This window comes from Scophthalmus maximus, chromosome 4 (assembly GCF_022379125.1).
Source record: "Scophthalmus maximus strain ysfricsl-2021 chromosome 4, ASM2237912v1, whole genome shotgun sequence".
NCBI lineage: Eukaryota > Metazoa > Chordata > Actinopteri > Pleuronectiformes > Scophthalmidae > Scophthalmus > Scophthalmus maximus.
The window spans coordinates 21,065,239-21,089,000 of record NC_061518.1 but is presented as its reverse complement, the minus strand read 5'-3'; the positions used below and the strand labels follow the sequence as shown (position 1 = coordinate 21,089,000).

The window sequence follows — 23,762 nt, the reverse complement described above, 5'->3', positions numbered from 1 at the left end:
TTATAACATATTTATGTGTTTATGTGATTTTTTAAATTCTTAATTTTTTTCTTTCTTCGGTTTTGTCCCTAAATTCTTTTTAATTGTGAAGATGATTCAGCTCTGGACTTCACCCTTCCTCTGTCCTCCAGAGGTCAGCTGAATGATTAACCACTGCTTACATAATAATATGATAGATTTCTATGAAGTGGAATGTGAGCCATTCTGAGAAATCAGCCGGTCGTATCCTTTTTTCTTTGTGCTATATTCAGAATTTACAATTCACAAATAAGAAAGAAAGAATCACTGAAATGCTGATTCTCTTCACTAAACCTTTTCTGTCACACTTGGAAGTACAAACTGTCTGAGTGGCAGGATGACTGGGATCTCACACGTCTGGTTTCAGCAACAAGTCCCCAGCCGAGTTCAGACCTCGGTGCTGGAATGTGCTTTGTCAGTGAGTCACACTGTTGTGCTGTAACCTTGGGCCAGTATCTGTGTGTGTGGCTCGTGTGTGTGTGTGTGTGTGTGTGTGTGTGTGTGTGTGTGTGTGTGTGTGTGTGTGTGTGTGTGTGTGTGTTTTTGTGTGTGTGTGTGTGAGTGAGAGTGTGTGTGTGTGTGTGTGTGTGTGTGTGTGTGTGTGTGTGTGTGTGTGTGTGTGTGTGTGTGTGTGTTTGAGTGTGCATGGTCGTGTGTGTGCAAATATTTGAGTGTTGTCTCAACTATTTCATAAGAGCCTGAAAAGCTGAATCAAATGCAGTGATGCTAAGTTGACTCGAGTCAGATCACATGCAGCTAGGCAACTCTTACTCAAACCTTGTGTGTGTGTGTGTGTGTGTGTGTGTGTGTGTGTGTGTGTGTGTGTGTGTGTGTGTGTGTGTGTGTGTGTGTGTGTGTGTGTGTGTGTGTGTGTGTGCAAGACGACACAAAGGGCAGGCTGGGGGAGCATCTCACCTCACAGTGGTAACACTCCACGTGGTAGTCCTTGTCCATAGAAACGACCCGGATGGTTTCCTCCGAGCCCTGGTGGGACGAAACAAACATCATTACATCGGTAAAGTGACCAATAACCAGCAGGTCTGTGGTTTGATTCTCGCAGCGTCCACGTGTCCTGAAGCAACGCACGCAAGCACGCACACACGCACACACGCACACACGCGATATGTGTTGTTGCCTCACTTTGTTTCATTTCCCCACTTTTATTAGATAAACTTTGATCACCTTGTTTGTGGTTTACATCTTTGCAGTTTGGCAGTAGTATTCACTAAGAAATAATTTGTTTTGTTTCCATTTTTGCATATATATATCTGAACTCGCGTGCATCTAGATATGATCCTCACCTGGACTGGAAGGATAGGCTGGTTGCAGGAGGCACACTTGGGAGCAAAAACCCTGTTAGGGAAGAGACAAAAACTAATTAGAAATTGGATAGTCTTTCTTTTACACACATTTATATCAAGTATATATATATATATATAAACAATATGACAGCCACAGGAGCAGATGCAGTGTGATTTTCTTTTCCAATTTTCAAACGGCTTGTTTGCAAATTCCAGACCATGCTCTGTCACGCAATGATCTCCTTTCATCGATGCGGCAAGCGGAGAGTTGTCCTTCTTACGTGTGGTAGTCTTTAACGCAGTAGATGTTGTTCTCCACATCTACGGTGAAAGGCACTCCGTCGAGACCCTCTTTACACACCACACAGCGGAAACAGCCCGGATGGTAGGACTTGCCCAGCGCCTGCAGGATCTAGACAGCCACACACGTAGAAAGAAAACACACGCACACACAAACACAAGATAACAGTAAGATTTGGGAGCAAGGCCACTGAGTTCATGCAGTATCATCTGACGAATTCCTGACAGTCCAGATTGAAAACATGAACTCTGTGCTGTCATGTGTCAGAAAGGGCTTGGTTAGCAAAGATGTTCCTGTGGTGAATAATGCCAAAGATTGTGAGCAAGTGAAGATGCAAAAATTGAATACACAAAGTTGGAGTGCATCAATATCTGCACAATATCGTGTTAACTGTGCTTCTCTTACGATAAACACAATAGAATATCAAGCAGAGTCAGAAATGAAAGTATAATTCATGTACAGCACAATGCCTTTGCAGGCCTAGCTGTGTACTACAGGACACTACAATTTAGGGGTCGACCCTTTTTCTGGGCCGATACCGATACCGATTATTAATCTAAGAGACCGATAACCCGTATTTGAAACCGATATTTGTCTGCGGTAAAAAGTGTCAAAATTCTGAATGACACAAACTCTTAGCACAAAACTTGGTTGAAATGCCTTAAAGCATATGTTAATTCACAGAACCTTTCAACATGATCTTAACATACCAAGTGCAGGGAGCTGTCAGCAGCATTATTATGAAGTTGGACAAACAAACATGGACGGGACATTGCTCAAGTCCAGAGAGTAGTGAATGCTGCTGCATCAGAGCCAAAGCAGCACATATTAAAATTAGATTATCTTATCAGCAAATTGTATTAAAAAATGGCCGATACCGGTAATCATAAAAATGGCGATTATCTGCACTGATAATCGGTCGACCCCTTCAACAAACATGACCCTTCGTAACTCCACATGTGACGACTCTCTGCCTCACGTCATGTGATAATGCTCTTACCATCTCCATGATGAGGTGACCACACACAAAGCACTTCTCCGCCGTCTGCTGGAAACCAGAGTACTGTGGGCGAGACGAGACACAGGATTTATAACACTCGGCAGTGGATGCGGCTTGGCGATCAGCAGAACATGACCTGATGCATGAACATGTTTCACTCTTCACGTCAACTATAGAGGGCGCCGCTGTGCTCCTCAAATTAGACCCCCTTTGTCTCTCAGCTGATATGTTCACCAGGCAGCGGTGACCGGTAACGTCTGACCTCATACATCCATTCGTGTTTATTCTCTAACACAAGTGCTTGTGCTGATTTCATGCGCTGCCATTACATTTGTTCACTTAAATATTCAATCACATTTGGGGTCTGCCATGTTTGGACAGTGGACGCTCCACTGGGCCGACTGGGTGTGAGGTGCCCACGGGAAACAAAACACCTGCCGATCGCTCCTGTCGACTGAACTGCCAGCGGATAATGAAGGTGACCATGTGCGGCTCACAACCCCCTTGGGGGTCCTGACATGGCGACCAGGTGGAGGTGGGAGGTGGAGATGGGCAGCCTGCCCCTTGCCCCTGACATCTCTACTCCAGATCTACCATCTGCCGCCACTACCACCACCACCACCACCACCACCCCGCCCCCGCTCCCAAGACAAGACAGCCCTGGGGTGACAGGCCAGACTGGTCAACTCTCAGCCTTAAGAGGAAGGTGGAAGCAGATTAGTCTCATCCCGTCATCTGACCTGCAGCATCGGTTAATCACAGAGAGGCACTGATTGTAAACGGCAAAACAGGAATTGCAGTGTTTCCTTATAGATGGGTGAAACTCTGAGGGGAAGCTGCCTGTAAACAGGACGCTCTGACAGGCCTTGCGCTGGGAGGCTGTTTATGAAGCTGTTATCAACAGTTATGTTACGGCGGGAAGCTCTTTTGTGAGCGTCTTCCACCATGTTCGGAATCAGTCACAATGTTCTTAGTCTTAGTAATAACATCACATTCAGTTGCAGGAAACAAAAAGTTTACGTGAGCAGAAATGTTATTTTTCAATTTGCACAATAAGCATCTTGTTGTTCATCGACATTAAACTTTGGGAGGGGTACAATAGCAAGCAGCGTGAGAGCAGGCGCCGTGTCTGCCCTGGTAACCTGGAGCAGATGGACCAGAGGCCCGAGAGCTACAGCTGTCCGACACACACCTCCTCCCACCCTTAATTGTAAGTGCAGGGGGCAGCACGCGGGGTAATTGAGCTCCTTGGGGATGTTTGGGGGGGGATGAGAATTAGTGTGAACTGGAGGGGTGGTGCTTAGCTCCTAATTGTAGCTGCGATGTCTGTTTCCTCTGGAGGGTTGCAGAATGCAGCTGGAGATCCTAATCCCTTGTTCTCCGCTCCACCCGCTCGTCATTCACCCCTCCACGAGGCAAAGATGCGTTTGCTCTCCGCTAATGCTGCTCATCGCACAACGGGGGCTCAATAATCGTGGACACGCAGGCGACTTACCAGGAAATCTTCCTCACAGTAGACCTTCCCGTTGACGTTGTAGAACGCTTTCCCTCGCAGCCTCCTCCCTGAAAAGAAAGACAAAAAAAAATCAAGTATGGAATTGGAGAATGTCAGTTAGACTATATGGCTAAAAGTATGTGGACGCCCCTTTTGTGTATGGTTAGTCTTAATTCTAAAGCATACAATAATATTTTAGACAATTGTGTTCTTCTAACTTTGTAGCAACAGTTTGTGGATGGTATTGTGAAGGAACTTTATCTCGCCTACGCACGGCCCCGTTTAAACCAAATACCCACTTTGTGAAATGTGAAGCACGCCTATCACCCGACATCAGCACACAATCTCACCAAAGGAATGCTCACAGCAGCATTTCAAAAGGCAAAAACGTTGAGGCAAATTCAGTTCATCCCAATGCAAACAATGCAATTAGTGGATTTGATTGCGGGGCGACGTAAATCCATGTTAGGTTTGCACACTGCTCAATCTGTGTGAACTTTCACTAAGCTGACGTGAAGCCACTGTCTAGTCAGCAGCGCTGACCTTTGAGGTGATGGAGAGCCCGAGATAGAGAGCCAAAAAATATGAAGTCATTGTAGCTTATTTATCTGTGCTATAACCTTGCGTGTCAAAATAAAGACTGTTGACCGTTGTTGACTTCCAAATGGGCTACATGCACTAGGTCTCATGACGTACTTCCATTTCAAAGTAATGCTGCTCGTCCGTTTCCGGTCTGTTCACCGCTACTGTGTTTACTCATAACTTCATTCAGAGTTTTGTCACGAGTCTGCGCAGGAAAATGTCCAAAACGGGACATTTTCAAAAACAGATGAAGAAGTACTCCCACTTTTTTCGACGTCATCGAAATTTAAGTTTTCACGGGTTTCCGACCCATCCCAAACCTGAGGAGACGACGGCTGGTAAACATACGTCGGGATCATTTCTCCGTCACCTCTCACACGAAGGTCTGCAGCAGACATTTCGTTACAGATCAGCCAATGAAACAGCGCCATTGTTGAACCGGACCAGAAACAGTTGAGCAGTACTAGCAGTAAGTAGAACCCGGACATGGTTGTGCAAGTAGCCCACTGACAGTTATGATACAAATAGAGCATTTGAATGGACCGAGTGAAGTTATTGTCACACTTAAGACTAGTCTGCGGAAGACCAACAAGTTTGCTAAGTGACCATTCACTTCATTTCCCCTTCTTTTACTGAACAAAATTGTGTAGAGTGTTGAGAGGGGAAACAGAACAGTCGAGAGAAAATGGAGGGAAGATCGTTTGAGATTGACCGGCTATCACGTCGGCAGTAAGCTTGCCAGCTCTGGCAGTTGACCAGGCACTAGTATTTCCACAGAGACAGACCGATGTACTGTACCACGTTTCCTAAATGCACTTGCGTCCGACTGGGAGCAAAAACCCTGCAGCCGAGCCCCAGAGGAATGGAGGCATCTCATTAAAGGAGCATTCAACTGATAAGACCAGTTTACTGTTCAGGGGGAAAAACCACTCAGATTGTGAAAACTGATTTGTCATGTTGTTTGGGGCTATGAGGGGAAGTCGGAGAAAACAGCCCAGATGATGTCTCGGTGATATCGCCAGGATTATTTACTTTTCTCGTTTGCCTGCAGACAGAACAACAACAACAAAAAACAACAAAGCCTGCTTTACAGCCCGGGACTGAACATTTGAAAGACATGGCATGTCCCACGCAGGGAGATATCTTAAAACAAATCACACTGCCAAGTTGCATTGTGGGAATCAAAGGATCGTGAATCTTTTTTAAATTTTTTATTATAACACTTACAAATTCAATGTATGGAGAGAAGGACTGGACTATCTCTTATATATCTGCATTTATGGATGCATGTAGTTATGCATCCATAAACACTGTATACTTAAACTAACTAAAAGCTAACAATGGACTTGTCTTTATAGATATGTCCTGATTAATAAAGCAGAAATATATTAGTCTCCATAGAAAATGTCTACTTATATTACTATTGAACACTTAATATGGCATGAAATGACTTGGAGGTTGCAGACGGAGACAAGTGCAATAGAGTTGGTTATTGTTCTAAAAATGACATGTATGTCTGTTAAAATTGAAAGAGTGCTGCTCAGAAACAAACAGTGAGCACACGGAATAAAAACTCAGTTTCTGACAACTTGTGGCACTCGTCGCTAGAATACAGAACACTGTATATGCCTTTTCCTTAATCTTTCTTCCCCGCAGGCAGCAGCACATCAGCACAGAGCAGATGGCTGGTCCAAGGTAGGCAACATTCTGCCCGTGCCCCCCTGTTTAATTACTTAGACCATTGATCCCAACAGGAATCCATTCACAACCCATACACAATCAATACAGCAGGTTGCCCCCCCCCCCCCAGAATGTCTCCTCTTCCCTACCCTGCCATTGTGCACTGCTCACAGACGGACCAACAATAGCCGACTGGAGGGAGGATGTTCCCAACTTTGACACACGCATGGACACAGGCACTGCTCAAACCATTAGCATACCGAGATGCATCAGTGTGATTAAGCCACTAAAAACTTTTCATTCTTTGAGATGCACGACCAGACTTTTGCTGGTGATATTGGCTTGGCTCGTTTTTAAGCAAAGACTTTTTTGGGCCGCCGAGTGTTGAAGCAACCTTCAGACATAACTTTGGTGGCCTTTTGTAATTTATTTTCTCCCTCCAACGCACAAATTGAAACCTGCCCACGCGACGAGGCGGGAGTCTAAAGGCGGAGTTCCTCTGGGTGAGCTTTCATTCATGGGAATCCAATCTAACGGGGGAAATTCAGCCGCGAGCCGGCTCCTGCAGCCCCCTGCCATGCATCCCTCACAGCTCGCCCTTTCAAATTCATTTAAAAGCCGCAGTGTCTCTCTGGCAGCGCAATGACTTCACCCGGAGGACGATGAAGCACACGGATCCCATAAATCTGCTGGATTAGTCCGATTTAATTGTCGTACCGAGCCACCATTGATTTTATGGGTGTCCCGCCATGGGAAAGATGTGCCCACCCCCTTCCTTCTCTCTTTTTAACACTGAAATTTATGCAATCGCTGTATTTCACACGCAAACACGGTGTCACAATGCCGGGAGATGGCAATACATTAACACCCACATAAATGGCTGGAGCGGCTGAGGAATGCCGTCCACACAATAGGTGAGACTTTTAAGACTTTGAGACTGAGCAGCAATTAGCATTTTGGTAGCGTGGAGCGGAGAGGGAAGCAAAACTGAGGGAGGAACTCCGTGTGATGCAACTCTTGGGAGAGGCTATTTGCAACAGCAGATCTTTGAAGAGGCTAAACTTGCAGGAACAGCAGAGATTGGAGTGAACAGTGCAGCAGCAGGGGCTGCGAGGTGTTGCTGTGTGCTCGCCTGTGGCCTCTGCTCTGGAGTTTGGGGTCTGGAAGGTGAACACAAAGGGCCTCGGCGCTGATGACTGTGTGGAGCGCTGCTAGGGGAGCGGGCCGACTGAGCAAACGGGGACATTCTTTCTGCCTGAGGTCACTAGCTGGTCCCATTCAACCCCCCGCACCTCTCCAACACCCGCTCTCTGCCCGCTTCCCTCACCGAGGAGAGGGAGGGGGAGGGCTCCGTGCCTGCCTGACTCTCCACTGGCCTTTTGTCACCAGACTGTGCTGCAGAGAAAATTAGCACAATCCATTTTTATCACTCTCAAAACAAACCTTCATTGTTGGGAGAATAAAAAGAAAAAAAGAAATTCTTTGAATGTGAATACATGTCAAATAATGTAGAAGTGATTATAAAATGAATTGACTGGGCCTAAACAAGCTGGAAAAAAACTAAATAACTCAGATTTCAACAGCTTATATAATTTAATGTGTTAACTTGGACGGTGAAAACATAAGCGTGATCATGAACCAAACACAATGATGTTCACCTCTCACTCTGCCTGCTCACAGGACAGTCAACAGTGTTACTGCTGAGGCTTTCAGACCCCGACCTCTCGCTCCCCTTAAAGCTGCTCGCTCACACATTTTTTTTAACATAGAGGAATTAGAGCTCATCCTTCGAATGCACTCGCGGCTGCAATGGAAACGAGAGTGGGTCTGGTTCAAGAGGACCGTTGTGTGATCATGGCAAAGGTGAGTCAGCTCAATCCCCCTGGGGTTCATCTGTGTTCACACAGAACAAACTGGAACGAGCTTGTCTCCCCGAATAAACCGGCAACATTTACTGGCAGCCATTAATGACCGCGAGGAGAAAGACACCACAGAGTTTAAAGAGCGTTGAACACTGACGACTGAGTTCTTTAAAGTTATGAGGAAGGATGTTCATCTGGAAAAAAAGAAAAGAAATCCTTTTAAGTCTAAAACTGTTGTTGTATTTGCTGGTAGGTTGCAGGTGTAATGATGATATTACACTATACTAGAAAATATACTAGAAACGTGGGACTTTGCTGCCACCTGCAAATGGTTACGGTTAAGGTCGAGGCGTGGGTTCAAGTCTGTTAATCGAAGTGAAGACGGCGGACGTGCTTTTAAATGCAGCCTGACCTGAAGGTCTACCTGTGAGACTCTGCTCAACGGTGCGACAAAGGGAAGAAAGCATTTAAAACACAGCCGCCGCTCTCGCCAATGAGTGTGAAACTCTCCTTCTTTGTGCTGTCGCGGATCCACTTGTGCCTGCAAATGTTCAACTGAAGTCCAATGCGGATGACAAACCTAAGAGTTGTTTTCAACTTTGAGAAAAACTGGGTAATCTTAAGAATGTAAAGGCCTCTGATGTTGTGCTATGATTGGTGGACTCAGTTTTCACCCATTACCTACAATGAACTCATGGCATCACATCTACTAAAGCATTATGATGGTAAATGTGAAAATACTTGTGGAGGACTGAAATATTCAAGCTATGAAACATTTCAAAGACTGATATACTGTCTAGGTGAACATTGTCTTGCTTTTGAAAGATCTAAATCCCCATCGCAACCTGGCTACAAAAGTGGGTCATATCAGGTCACATTCCAAGTAGAAGAATTTGTCAACTTCCTATTAGTCAAATGCCTGTTGATGTGTTTCGACATGAAAAGACTGTTCCTCATTGTGGAGGCAGTTTGCCCGTGTTGACATTTGGTTTTACCATTCTCGTTTTGATATTAAATCAGTTGGCAGTTTTCTTAACTCTCAGGATTACAACCGGAATGGGTGTGGTTAACCTATGCGTTAAAAAACAACAACACATACGCATGAAACACGCGGGTTTCCCAAAAAAACCTACACGAAATCTCAGGAACAGCCTCTGAGCGTCCAATCACAACATGGATGTGACTGCATCCCCACAGAAAAGAGCAGCGTGCATCAGGTCTCAAGCCATTTCCCATTTCCACTCGGGTACAGAAAAAAAGACAACATTTGAAGAAAAAGTTGACGTTTTTTATCGTTTTTCTAAAACGTTGAAATCCAAGACAACAATGTATTGTTCCAAGTCTTTTTTGGTGAAAACCCAGCGCGGAAGGTCCAGCACACGCAGCAGTGAGCATATCATCCACCATGAATGACGCAGTTCAGCATTAGATCCCTGTGTTTACATCAGTTATGACTGCCACACCCATTGAGCAATCCAAGGTAATATAGAAACCAAAACATATTTCAATTCTATGTCATGCGCCGATTGCAAAATATAACGGAAGATTTAGCCACAATTTGCTGCACAATTTGTTCCTGATCCCCCTACTTGGCCAATGTTCTGCACAAAACATCTGGTGAGGGAGATTTTTATCTTACAAGATTGGAAATGATTAGGGACAATCCTGTTGGAGATTAATAAACCAAACCAAATGTCACCTCTGTCTGTGGGAACCAAAGTGTGACCACAGTGGGCAATGAGAGACCAAGGGAAGGGGAGACTTTTAATAATACAACTACAAAAGCCGCATTTCAACCAAAAGCACTTGGAACTTTTAAGCCCGGGAATCTTTTTCAGACAGAACGTTGTCCTCCTGCGTTTCCACCATCGCCTAAAGACCAGGAAGTAGGCAAATTAGCCTGCTGAGGTAGTAGACTATGCGACAACAGTGACATTATATAAATCGTTAAAATGGAGGAGATTTAAATTATGCTGCTGAAAAGATAGACGAAAAGTAAGGAAACATATTCCATTGCGACCTGTGGAATTGGGACTTTTTTGGGGGATAAAACGAGTGTGTGTGTGTGTGTGTGTGTGTGTGTGTGTGTGTGTGTGTGTGTGTGTGTGTGTGTGTGTGTGTGTGTGTGTGTGTGTGTGTGTGTGTGTGTGTGTGTGTGTGTGTGTGTGTGTGCGTGTGTGTGCGTGTGTGTGCGTGTGCGTGTGTGCATTTGTGTAGTTCCCACTGGAAATGTAATATTAACAATATCCTCTAGGCAGTGATGCACTGTTATTTTCTCACCTTGTGTTTTCGAGATGTGGAAATAGATAAGACGAGCTGTGAAATTTCTGCTCACGTTTTTCGCCTCATGAGGAGGGGGACTGACAGTGCAGTGCAGAACAACATTTCCAAAGAGCAAATCAATACGGAGGCATAGCGGTGAGTTGCACAGTTTGGAATGTGCACATTCAGCAAAAGTTGCACATACGTGGCCCACCAACGTACCCGCATGTCTGCTGTGCCCTGTGCCATCTACCTCCACAAAAACTGAGCTCAGTCAGCGCTTCCATGCAAACAAATTTAAGACCGGCACTGTGACTGACACACACACACACACACACACACACACACACACACACACACACACACACACACACACACACACACACACACACACACACACACACACACACACACACACACACACACACACACACACACACACACACACACACACACACACACACACACACACACACACAGGGTGACGAACAGAACAACAGGCCAAAAATTAATTAGACATATTTCTCATGTTCCCTGATATTTTATTGACCATTCTGTCTTCTGCAGCACAAATAGGGCAATGTGAGGAGAAAGGCTCTAGTTCGGCACATCTGACAGCAGCCTGTCTGTCCGTTATCCATTACAAGAAGAGGAGGAACTCAACTACACAGCTACAGGCATAAGGAAACCAGAAAGGTTAAATCAAGTCAGTCAAAAATACAACACTGCTACAGGCTCTTCATCTGTCGGCTCACTGTCCACCCAAAATTGAGAACGCTTGGTCTCGTCTAACAAGATAAGGACTTTTATATTTCATATTTAGACTGGTGTGTCCAATATCAATCTATTTCAGAGCTATGCAGAATCTTAAAGATGATCCTAACCTGGTTGATATGACAGCCCACACACTCAAAGTACTGCCCTGTTTTTACCATCCTCCAATTATTTCTAATGACACCGCCATAATGAGTGTGCATGTCAACGTGCACTCCAGGAACATAACACAAAGAACTGAACGTTCCTCCCTGTTTTTTTTTTCCTCCTTCAGCTTTTTCATTTCCACTGCCTGGCAAGTGCAACTGGTGGTGGTGAATGATTTGAGAAATTCAAGCCCCCTAAGATCTCGTCTGCTGCCAGCGCTTTTCAGAGGCCGCTTGGATTACTGTAACAGAGAAATGAGTCATCGGCGTCTGCGGTTGACAGTCTGCTCATCCAGCCTGAAGCAGTGTGTTTATTTTTTTTTAATTTACATTTTTTAAAGCTTGCTTGTTTGCTACAAAAAAGACCTGCCTCCTAGTCACATCGAAATTCACATTCACTCCAGCTAACATGCTGGTTAAGCAGTGAAATATATTCACCGGCCAATTGGGCAAAGTGCAAATCCTTCTGCAATGATTGCAGCTGCAGAGGGACACGAAATGCCTCGATTCTGTGGCACTTCAGTGCTACCTGCTCGGCACTGATTTAAATTTTATGCCAACGCACAATTTTCTCAACAATCCAGAAGTGTTGACGTTCAAGGCAGTTCTTCAAGGACAAAATCCTAAAACTGTGTCCGTCTTGCATGAAGGACATGTCCGTACATGCGTGCGTGCACTGCTCCCTGTGCATGCGCCGTTCAATGTGAGCCCATGCCAGGCCTGCCCCCTCTGATAAGCAGGTCTGGTACACTTTGTGACTGTCTGATTGAGGTCCTCCAGGGAAGGCCGGCTGAAGTGGAGGGGGTAGTTTGCATTCTTGGCCATTTCATGAAAAAAGGGTGCAACCATGGGAGTAAGCCAAGAGGAGGGCTCAATTATGCATGGTTAAACAAAGCCCAAGGCTACCAGCGAGCAATGTCTCAGCAAACTCGGCCTCACTCTGCAGCTCCGGACTCCAGGAGGACCCTAACTCAGGGGCACGGATAAAAACAACAACAAACCAAACCAGGGACATAGGAACGCATCTCCTGATTAATCACTGGATTGTGTTATGACAAGAGCAGGCACATGTGGAACTGAACCTCTCGGAGGGCTTTCAAAACTGTGCTTAAAAGAAAACATCATCCATTCACATGAGGTCAAATTATACACACGGAGTTTACGTTACTAATAAACCATCTCGAGAGGCGAGGCGGCCTGCGCAGCGATCGTCGGCCGACGCCGAGCACAGAAAACAACTTCACTAATTGTAGTCCCGATTTCTCCAAAACGTGCAACAGGAATTCTCTCAGGAGCGCTTAAGCCCTGCATAGGTATTTAATGATGTGCTCCCTCCCCTGTAAGCAATCCAGTCATTCTTGAAGAGTGTTTTTATTCTTCAGAGGGAATTATCTGGTAATCTGGCAGCTCTGACTTTGAGAAAACTAGTGTGTTTACTTTGTTTCAGCGCTAAAAGCTGACTTCTACTCAAACCCTTAAAAACATCATCAGGCCTCCTGAAACAGCAGTTCCACCTTTAACCAGGTCAACAACTTCAGCAACTGGACACTCGGCATCTGGACCCTCTTTCTTCAGACACACAATAAATCGGAAAGTATGTGGCTTTGGTTACATGTAAATTATAGGCAGCTCTTCCAGAGCCGGGGTGGGTTGGGTGGAGGATCAGTATCCATGCATAGTGCACATATGAATGGAGTCATCCTGGCTAAAAAGCTCTCTCTCCCGATATCTTCCTCTTGTTTCCCTGGGAAACGGGAGAGGAAGGCTGGAGTCGGGTGACAGGCACGTCCAAAAAACACACACACACACACAAAATCTATACTGTACTTTGAGCCGAAGAACAGATTTCATCACAGTTTTAAAGGACGAAATAATGTCAGATTTTCTTTTCTTTGTGGCATCATTAGCTTGTTCCTGTTATTCTACTGAAATCTACCAACGAGTCACTATAAACTAAATGATGATATTTCAGCAGAAACAGCAGCGACTTAAGCCACAGACATTGACGGTGGGGACAATAAATTCTGATGCACAAGGCTGTGGACCATTTTATAAATATTAACTTTAAGCCAAGAATTGACCCTGATGCAGTTACATTTAACTTTGTATCTACATGACCAACAAAGTGCCAATAAGTCATTTCTTCAGTCCAGAGGCTGTGGTGGAGAGACAAGACACACGGGGCAAGGCAGGTCAACCACCCGAAAAACAGAAACAAATCCAATATATTAACCATGTATACACTCCCTCTGTGTATTGTGCACAATAACTTAATTATTTAACTCAAATCATCAGGCAGCCAGTGTTTGATTTAGTTCTGTTTGCCTGTTTTTCAGGGAATTATAGACATATTGTGGGAGTACATAAACACACACACACACGCGCGCGCGCAGCCTCTGGCATGCTTTTTGTCTTAGCTAGAGAAACAGTATTCCAGTCAGAGAAAGGTTGGTGACATAAAGTTAGTTATTTTATTGTCCCAGGAAGGGGGAATTCCCTTTCACAACACTCTACATTCATCCCCACAAACCACGTCCTCTGAAACAAACAACAGAGCAAGCGTTACTAAATACAGAACGGGGGCAAACATTTTTCTGGGTCAGAACCAGAGAAACAGACATTGCAAATTTAAAAAAACGACCACACGAAGGATGTTGCGTGTAGATGACATGGAAAAACAGCTGCATAGGTTGTTGCAAGTGAAATCACCTCTGACCATACATGAGGTGAAACGAGGCAGGTGCATGTCAGTGTTTGAAAAGCAACAACTTAGCTATGAGTCGCCGCATTCATCAACACAGCCAGAAGTTGCAGCTGCACCGGGGATGCACAGACCATAGAAGCAAATGGACTGCGTTTACATATCGCTTTTCTAGTCTTAGCCACCACTCAAAACTCTTTACACCGAGACTCACATTCTCCCATTCACGCGCAAATTCATCTCACAGAAAACCCTCCAATAAAAAGGTACTTAAAAATTGAGCCAATATATCGAAAATATCAATGTAACATATTGACGTAGCGGGCCGCCCGTACCTCCAGAGGTAGATGTCAGGGTGGCTTGCATTGCATCGTAAGTGTCTTTGGTGTTTCACTGCACAACATTAGGGACACTGTGTGTAGGCATAGCCGGGAGGGGGGTATTGTTTTCACCCGTTTGTGTGTGTGTGTGTGTGTGTAGGACAACACAGAATGCTTCATAGATAAGCCGAGATCTGCCTGCCTGCTTACAGACAGTTAAAGTGTTTGAGAGAGAGAGCGATAGAGGACGACCGACAGCGGGGGAAAGAGCGCTGCACACAGCTCTACCATAAAGCAGCTGGCCCAAAAAACTAAGTTAGAGATCTTTTCATGTGTAAACATGTTTGTATCATTATGAAACTATCGCAGCACATATATGGTATATATATAAAACGTATATAGGCTATAGTACATGCAACGTGCATGCTGGTTTTTTACTTGCAGTTACACTGCAGTCAGTGGTGGGCGTGACGTGATGGCGTATTGCAATAACCGTGGCGGCCCTACGCGATACACATATGTTTAAAATCAGTGTAACTTGCACTTTCCAAAGATTATTATCTCCAATGTCCATCGTGAATCAGTGTCTATAAATCCACATACACTTTACAGGAAAAAGATGCTTTGTATAACTCCAGAACGTGGCTGAGGATCGTGACATTTTTTACTTTTCTTCAACATCGAGTTGAGTCATTGGTTTGAAGTTCATACGTGCAAAGTTACACTGCAAACAGTAACTGCTAAGAACGGATTCAGCCTACATTTAATGGTAACATGAATAATGAATGAAGTGAAGCAAAATTACTAACGGAGAAGATTATTGTAGTAAAACAAATGGTGGAGATCATGATGGTAAAACTAATTTAATAAATAAACAGCCATCAACACTGTGGATCTGGTCCACCAGCTTAGTGTGGAAAAATGGGAGGAAAAAAAGAAAGAAAGTGTCGGCGCCCATCGCTGCTATATACCCATGCCAGTTGAGCCACATTTGGAGACTGGATGGTGGAACAATTCATACCATTATTTCACTCAATTGACAGGCTTACTTACCACATGAGCAGCAGGTGAAGCAATTTGTGTGATACAGGTTCCCCATGGCCTGGCAGGCTTGGCTGGCTCCATACACACCCTTCCCACATTTGACACAGATACCTGTTACACACACACAAGGACAGTAACTGGTAGTTAGTCGATGTATGCTGAGCAAAACACACTGTCTGCAGCAAAGGGAAGAACATTTTTAAAAAAGACATCTTCTGGAAATCATTTTGAGGACTCTGTCTTTGTGAGGGTTTCAACATTTATTTTAGATTTGCACGATTCTTTGACTCCAGAGCAAAGCGCAGTGTGAGCACTGACTTTATGCCTAATGTTATAACCTGTATGAGATCGTGTGAATGTTTAACAAGCTTGTGATGTTCGGGGGAAGACATCGTTTGCTACAGTAGTTGTATGCACCACAAGAATCACACAATTGCTGGACATGGTGCAAGCTTTGCTGGAAAGCTGAATAAAACAAAACCCTGTGTTATGCAAAATTGTGAAGACCGACTTGCTAGAAAATATCACTACTGTATTCACAGAGGCCGATTTTAATGCATTCCCTGCGTCTTTCGATGACCTTTGAAGAAACCATGATGAAATTCTGAGATGTCAAAGCAAGTCAAGCTCCGAAACCAAACCGTCCAGAACATAAAACATGCAGCAGACTAGAAGATGTGGCTTCAACTCTTAAAAATGATTTCCAATCCACTTGCAGAAGTGTAACCAACATTTCTGTCCTTACCGTGCATTGCATCATACCGTTTGAAGGCAGACTACTACAGGGAAGGTGATTATTACGGATGTGAGGGGATTGTCAGGGCCGGGTAGAACCGGAAACAAGCCCTGGGTACCTCCAAACACTTTGTGGGATTTCTCTTGTCAGTGGAACCTCTGACTTGACTTTTAAAGGGATGTTGGTGTTTGCAAGAAGCGAGGTTTGATGGAACTGTGGCATCAAACATTTGAATAGCATAAATACAGTAAATATATATATATATATATATATATACTGTACATATATATATATGTGAACACTCAACTTGTACAACCAGTCTGCTCTACAGTCTTCTGGAGATGAGGATGGTGCAGTCTCCCCCTTCTGTATTTCTATATTTAGGGCCGTTACAAGGATTCCACACTTCCTCAGTGCTTCCCCATTTTGTCTTCCTGTTGATAACTGTAAAAACTGAAATGAGAAATTTGATATGGTACTTTGTGAGGGCTGCATGGTGCCTGCTAACACAAGTGTGTAGGACAGGAGATCAGTTTCACTGTGTAACTGGGGGTTCACCCTTCCTGCTAAAGCAGAACCTTGATAGAGGTTGTCAAGGAAGTTAAATTTATCTGATTGCAATGTGTGACGGTCACTCCCAGAACACAAGCTAGTGATGCACAGACTGACCCAGCCATCCACAGGTACACGAGTGCTACACATAAGAAAAGAAAAAAAACTGTGGCTAAAAAGTATTTGGAAGCGGCGCAAGCAGCAGGCCATCAATCTCCTAACTCTTACGCACACGACGACCTCCATCGGGGTCACATTCCTGAGGGAGTGCAGGGTCAAAGTCTGGGTGGGGTGAGTCCAGGGTCACAGTGCCCACAGGACACAAGATCTGACAAGACCCCAACACCCCCTCCTCCTCCTCCTCCCACAGACACATTATTACATTTACTTATCTGTAAAATGGACCCACATTTCAGGGGCAAGGATCCACTTTCTGTGACGCAGTAGTGGAATTCCCTGGCTATCTCAGGCAATCATTTCCCTTTCATAACAACAGCCAACTCTGACATTGTAAAAGAACAGATAAAGGACAAGGGTACAGGACACGCATCCAAAGGGTTCATGTCTTCCCTTTAAACCAGACGTATTTGCACAAATTAATTAGGCCGAATCAAAGTCAAATATTGGCATTTCCTGGTGAAGGCTGAACCTGTGACTGCGCTCAAGCACTTAACAAAGATAACAGAGCAAAAAGGGCGATAACAACGAACGGGTAAACTTTGAATGACCATAGCTGGTTCGACAGTTTACCTGAAATAAAAAGTCTATGATGGTAAACAAAGTGCATGAGGGGGAGAAAAAGGGAACACGGGTTCCTGTATGTGCAAGGCCTCCAACAGACAGGGGGAAGCCAGCTGACCCAAGGCTGTCAAGTAGGAATGAATCATTTACTGCTGCATATTAAGTCTTTGAAAATCGGGTCATTCCTCATAAGACTCCTGACACTGGTCTGGTGAAGCTTAGGTATGTGTTTGTTTCTTGTTCATCACTCATGGGACGTGAGGCCACCGCGCCACTGCTGTACAGAGTCGTTCTCTCCGACTTCGGCGGCACAAACACAGAGACTAGCAGAACCAGTGTTATGCTCAGTGAAGCCAGGTAATGGAAAGTGAGCCAGAATGGATGCACTTTGAGACACAGCATCCTTCTCCGTAATCACACGGGGCGATTGTTCCCTTTCTGTCACTGCACCAGGACCCCATACTTCCCTTTTCCATGACGAGAACGGACATTTCTCTAATACAGTGTGTTCCCATATGTAATGATTTATCTAGTATAAGTGCCGTTAACCTGTCGCAACACTGAGGGCATTATGTGGCCTCGACAAAAAGGCTTCACATAGATCAACCAGGTACAGCCGACTCACCACCGTGTCTGTCTAAACGCCAACAGTCAAAGGTCAATACTTCTCTGCACAACACAGTCACATGGACAAGAACATTTAGGAAAAAACAACAGTGGTGTATGTATTTTCTTTTGTTCACGGGCTTTCCAACAGATTTGATTCATGGCAGCGTCGATGCTGACACGGTTCTTTGGCCTCGACTCTCTTGCCCGACGGCTACACTGAAAGAGTATGATTTATTCATACAGCTACATCGATTTGCTCGGGTCGAAACTACACTGCAGTGACTTGAACACGATACACACCGAGATTTATTTTATCAACATGGAATTTTTTTTGTTTTTTGTCATGAGAAAAAACAATGGTAAAATGTAAAAGGAACAAACAATCATAAGAGTCAAAACGTGATTTGCAAATGATTTCCACACATGCCAAAGATTCCCGAAAGGGTCTTGTTGAGTGAGGATGTGGTTATCATTTTACAGCACAGCAACAAAAAAAAAGAAAATCCCTGAAGCCCTCCTGTTATTCATTTAAGACAGGATGCTGAATCGCTCATGTGCCCATTTCATAATGTGGCCATGTGACCAGACGGTCTTTTGCCTCCCCTGAGGTGGAAAGTAAAACAGCATCACTTGATGCGAGTACATTCCTGCACCGTTGCAAATTAAAACACTGTTGTTGAGATTTAAGCCCTGTTTGATTTTTAGAAGCAGTACTGCTCAAATAGGTAAGTGATTATTCTGATCTCTCTCATGTAATGATGCAATAGCACGTGTTTGGAACATATTCATAATACGCATGTTTGCTCAAACATACTTGACATCGTGTCCCTCTACGCTCCCTGAAAACGGCACAGAGCGTGCCGTGAGTTGTAAGAAGGTTCTGCAAGGGCTGATTCACGCCGACCACTCTGTGTGACTTTGACTCCTTATGGCTCCATATCAAACCACCCTCTGGAGATATGAGCGGGTTACGTGAGCGCCGTCAACCACACAGATGGAGGGTGGAATTGAATTGCAGATTGCTATAGTTTTTTCGAACAAAATGTTGCCAAATAATTTTAAAAACCCCTGCACGCCCGACAGAGGTGATTCAGGTGCCGTAGGTTCATAAATCCTTCCAGCACTCTATAAATTCCAGCATCAACACCTGGCAATTCGTCATCATCTCATGACAGAGGTCCTCACTTGAAAGAGACTATTGCACACACCAGAGTATCACGTGTGCTTGAAACTTTAAGTGAGACCGAAAAACTGTACATACACAGAGTCAAGAGGAGGCCGTGGTACAACACAGTGCAGGCCAGTGTGTGTCGGCATGTGTGTGTGTGTGTGTGTGTGTGTGTGTGTGTGTGTGTGTGTGTGTGTGTGTGTGTGTGTGTGCGTGCGTGCGCGTCAGGCATGTTGCATGACTACTGCCATTATAATTCTGGGCAGGTGATCAGACTTGACCCCCACCAACTATGTCTGGCCCGCCAGCCAAGATCGTGTGCCAAGTGTCTGGTGTTGCCCTACTCCCCACTGGCTGGTTAATGAAGGGCTTCGCAGGGGAGTCAGGGCAGGGCGGCGGTGGTGGTGGGGGTGGTGGCGAGGAGGGGAAGCAAAGGGGTGGGGTGGGCCTCACTCTGCCACTTCAATTCCAGGCCTGTATCGGGCCAGCTGTTGATTCACAGCTCCTTTCGCCACCACAACAAACAGAGGCCACACAAGGGCCGGCTGGCAGAGCAGAGCCGGGCAGTGTTGGGGGACACCCCCCTCCACCACCCTTAAGAAAAAGCCCCGCAGATCAATTTCTCCACTGTCGCTACGGAAACAGAGCTGTCTCTATTGGGCTCGGTGTGAGGAGCGTCTGACTGCATTCTTCTCTCTCCCTCCCGTTCCTTTTTCTCTCCATCTCTATTTCCACCCTCTTGCTTCTTCCTCCATCACCCCTGCCCCTCCTCCTCCTCCTCCTCCGCTCTCCCTCCTGTCTTCCATCCTCCTTCTCTCACCTGCTTGTCTGGAACAAATCAACAGCTGTCTCTGCCTCAGCCTGAGCAAGTGCACCGGCTATAAAACAAGCCACTGTTCTCTGGCTTCTGCCATTCGTCTGGCCGCCGATTCAAAAGGTGGACAGCGACTTCCTCAGCAGCCTCTCTGCAGCAGGGTTACCGCTGCTGAGGCAAACATATTTGGTCTCGAAACCCCCCTGATCACAGAAAAAAAACACACAACAGTGTCCAACTCTTGGAAGAGGGGAAGCTTTTTTTTTTAAAGTCTACATAAAAGAGGAAGCCACACTTTTGCCAACACATGCTTTCATTGCAAAATTCCTTTCAGACGCCATGAAGGCAAACAGTTTCGGTTTGGGTGGCCCCCAGTGCGAGATCCACATCCCTGCTGTAACTCATCAAACTCCACTTGACCACAATCTTTACTGCATGCTCCAGAGGATAGCTGCATTTCCAACAGACCCACACCACGCCGCTCTGGGTGTCTGCTCCGGCCGAACAGAGGCCTCCATTCAGCGAGGTGCAGCTCTGTGCAAATTTGAGCTCTGCCAAGACAGAAATTAGTATTGCCCTGCAAAAGCCACCCTCATCTGCCAAAGAGGGGCCGGTCGGCGGTAAATGCAGCGTTCGCATGTCGCAAAATAGACCTCGCGCAGATAACAAACCTACAAATACTTGATTAATGTAATCCGAATTCTAATTCCAGCACGTCTGTGTTGTAATACAGAGGAGGCATGTACGCATGGCGTTCCACGGGGCTACTAATATGTTTGTCCGCTCGGTGCCATGGGACACAATAAAACAGTAGAAGGCAAATGTTGCTCTTCTCAGCTGAAGACTGAATTTTTGGACTTCAGGGAAGAACCAAAGCGTTCAGCAGCAGTGAGTCTTTTGTGTGAAGGACTCCAGATACCTGTGAAGGCTGATGGGTTCAAAGACAGCGGAGGCGAGGGAGTCAGGGCCAAAGCATCAGTGTCTGACACTGCGCGTACTTTGACATGAAACTTTGTGGCAGAAAAAGTGATGAAGAATGTTGGTTTGACTGAGTCAAAGTTATTCTACAGCCCCAGTTTATGAGGCAGAATCTCAATGACTACTTCGGAATCCTCTGTGCCCCTGGGTCGTGGAGCAGACCTCTAGCGGCTTGTGTGGACAACGAATTGGCCCAATTGTTCAACTTCCCAGCCATGCCTAACAGCAAGTTTTTAAGACCCACAGGTGGATTTGACATCAGGCCTGTAATTGCACGTTACATACCAAAGTATTCCTTCTTCATGTGCATCTCCAGCTCCTTCTCCAGCTCCAGGGTGAGCGCCTCCAGCCGCCGCTCCGCCTGGCTGGGCCCGCTCTCTCGGCTGGGGGTCACCTGGTAGGGCAGCTTGAACCTCTGGCCCGAGGGCGCCGCCTTGGCGGGCATCGCGTAGCCGAACGACGCGGCCATCTCCGCGGAGTGGGCCGACTGCTGCAGGGGCTCGGCCGCCGCCGACAGCGCCTGCAGGTGGCCGCGGCCCTGGCCCCCGTTGGCGTGCGGGTCGAGCTCCTGCGGCGGCGGCGGCGGCGGCGGGTCCTCGTGCGCGCCGCTGCCCAGCATCGAGGAGCGCGGCGAGGGCAGCTGCAGGTCGGGGTAGGCGCTCGTCGAGCCCCGGGAGCTGCGCGAGCTCCTGGAGCTGTGGCTGGAGATGCTGGACCGGGGGCTGGCCACGCAGTTCGCGGCGGGCCCCGGTCGGGCGCCCCCGTCCTGGCTGCAGATGCTCGAGCGGGGGCTCGCCAGCGGCGCTGCGTGCAGGATGGCCCCCTCCAGCTCGTGGTGGACCACGGGCCCGTAGCGCGAGTCCGAGTAGCTGGACCTCGGGCTGGTGGTGAACGAGTACTGGCTCGCCGTGCTCGACCGGGGGCTGGCGTGCCGCTGGTCGTAGCCCATGCTGATGCCGCTGGTGCGGTTGCTGCTGGGCTTGCTGCAGCAGTCGCAGCTGTTGAGGCTCGTCCGGGGGCTCGAGTGCTTGCTCGTGTCGCTGGCGGTGCTCGCATAGCTGGACCTGGGGCTGAGGACGCCGCCGCCCTCGCAGTGCACCAGGCTGGACCTGGGGCTCGTGTACCTGTCCTGACCCGGCACCGCCAGGCTGCCGCGCGGGCTGCTGACGCTCGACCTGGGGCTGGCGTGCTTGCTCTGCTCCTGGGAGGACAGCGACGACGCCGGGCTGGACCGCGGGCTGGTGGCGCCGTACCTGCCGTCGTGGCTGCCGCCGATGCACACGCTGTTGCACCTGTTGCCGGGGAGAGCCGCGGGCTTGTTGAGCGGCACGCCGTCGAAGGCGGAGCCGGTGCTGTACCTGTGGCCCTGCGCCTCCAGCGAGTACCGCCGGTGCCTCTCGGAGGCGCCCGTGTAGCACGGCAGCGCCACCTCGGACTTGGCGCAGCAGCCCTCCTCGCCGTAGCCGGCGTCCCGCTGCGGCGCGCAGAAATCCACGGGCACGGCCCGGTTGCAGTTGACGGGGCGCACGGGCGCCGCCGTGTACACTTTGTTCGCCGGCGTGAAGTTCTCCACGGTGTGATGCTGCTGGTGGAGCGCGGAGCTGCCGCCGCCGCCGCTCGCCGGCGCGCCTTTGCGCTCCGCTCCCGGAGCCGCCGCCGAGAAGTCCCGGTCGGGCTTCGTCACCAGGTCCCTGCGCGAGTTGTACATCGCGTCTTGGTACGCGTCGTACAGGGAGAGCTCCTCCATCAGTTGGCCGGCCCGGAGCCCCAGATCCCCCTGGTAGTGCTCCATGTTCGGCGCCTCCCGACGCGGGCACGAGTTCCGCGCTGCTGCGCTCCGCGAGCCAAACTAGCGAGCGGCGCGGAGCACTAATTGCATTTCACATGGAAATCAAAACAGAACGCCGCGTCGCAGCCGTCGCTCGCTCGCACAAACCCGCCGACGTGCTCGCAAACCTCCGCCGAGTGTCGCATCGTCCGCTCCCGCTTTGCCCACTTCGCCGGGGGGGGGGGGGGGGATAAAACACACACACACACACACACACACACGCGCGCGCGCACACGCACACAAAAACCCCTCTTTCTCACAGTTTCGGCCGACGGGGATACGTTTGTCAACTTCAGTTTTTGTTAAGTTGAAAGGTCTTTACAGTCAATGGCGCGCCGCGCGGAGGAATTTGCCCGTGTCGGTTTTCCATCCGCACTTCTCTCGCCGCCGCTGTTCTGGAAATTCAACGGTGCCGGATAATCCCGCACGCCTCCGACACCGGTCGTGGCGAAGGTCCGAGCCCGGGGAGCGACGGGAAGTCGCCGATAGACGCCGCTTCGCACGGCGGACTCGTTTGCGCGAGAGGAATGCGGGGATGTGGACGGGATGCGATGCGCCTCTCTGGAATGTGGTTAATGCTGCGGAGAAACAATGATTGCGACCAACTCAGCAAGGGGCGGCCGGCCCTGAAAGGAGACGAGCTGAGAGAGAAGGGGACGTCTGCATTCATCCCGGGCGGACTGAAATAGCGCACAAAGCACGCCTCACCTGGCCCGACTCCTTCCACACGCTGCGGCCAACTGGTAACATGGAGGGCAGAGACGTTGGAAACACAACTTTATCCACTTTCTTTTCTTTTATTTTTTATTTAAGGTCCGACGATTTGAGAGATAAGAGGCACCCACAGGTC

General features: G+C 47.5%; 1 protein-coding gene across 1 annotated transcript in view; it reads right to left on the bottom strand.

Annotated features, from left to right (window-relative positions):
* LOC118302097 (WT1 interacting protein) overlaps window positions 1-23,700 on the bottom strand; it is a 31,719-nt gene extending 8,019 nt beyond the window's left edge. The window contains exons 1-7 of the mRNA XM_035627957.2: window positions 21,370-23,700; window positions 15,496-15,597; window positions 4,116-4,183; window positions 2,621-2,683; window positions 1,601-1,731; window positions 1,320-1,371; window positions 934-1,002 (exon numbers count right to left, since the gene is read on the bottom strand). Coding sequence (XP_035483850.2) covers window positions 934-1,002; window positions 1,320-1,371; window positions 1,601-1,731; window positions 2,621-2,683; window positions 4,116-4,183; window positions 15,496-15,597; window positions 21,370-22,876 — 1,992 coding nt within the window. The 5' untranslated portion in view covers window positions 22,877-23,700. The remainder of the gene's footprint in view (window positions 1-933; window positions 1,003-1,319; window positions 1,372-1,600; window positions 1,732-2,620; window positions 2,684-4,115; window positions 4,184-15,495; window positions 15,598-21,369) is intronic.
* Between the last annotated feature and the right edge of the window lie 62 nt (window positions 23,701-23,762).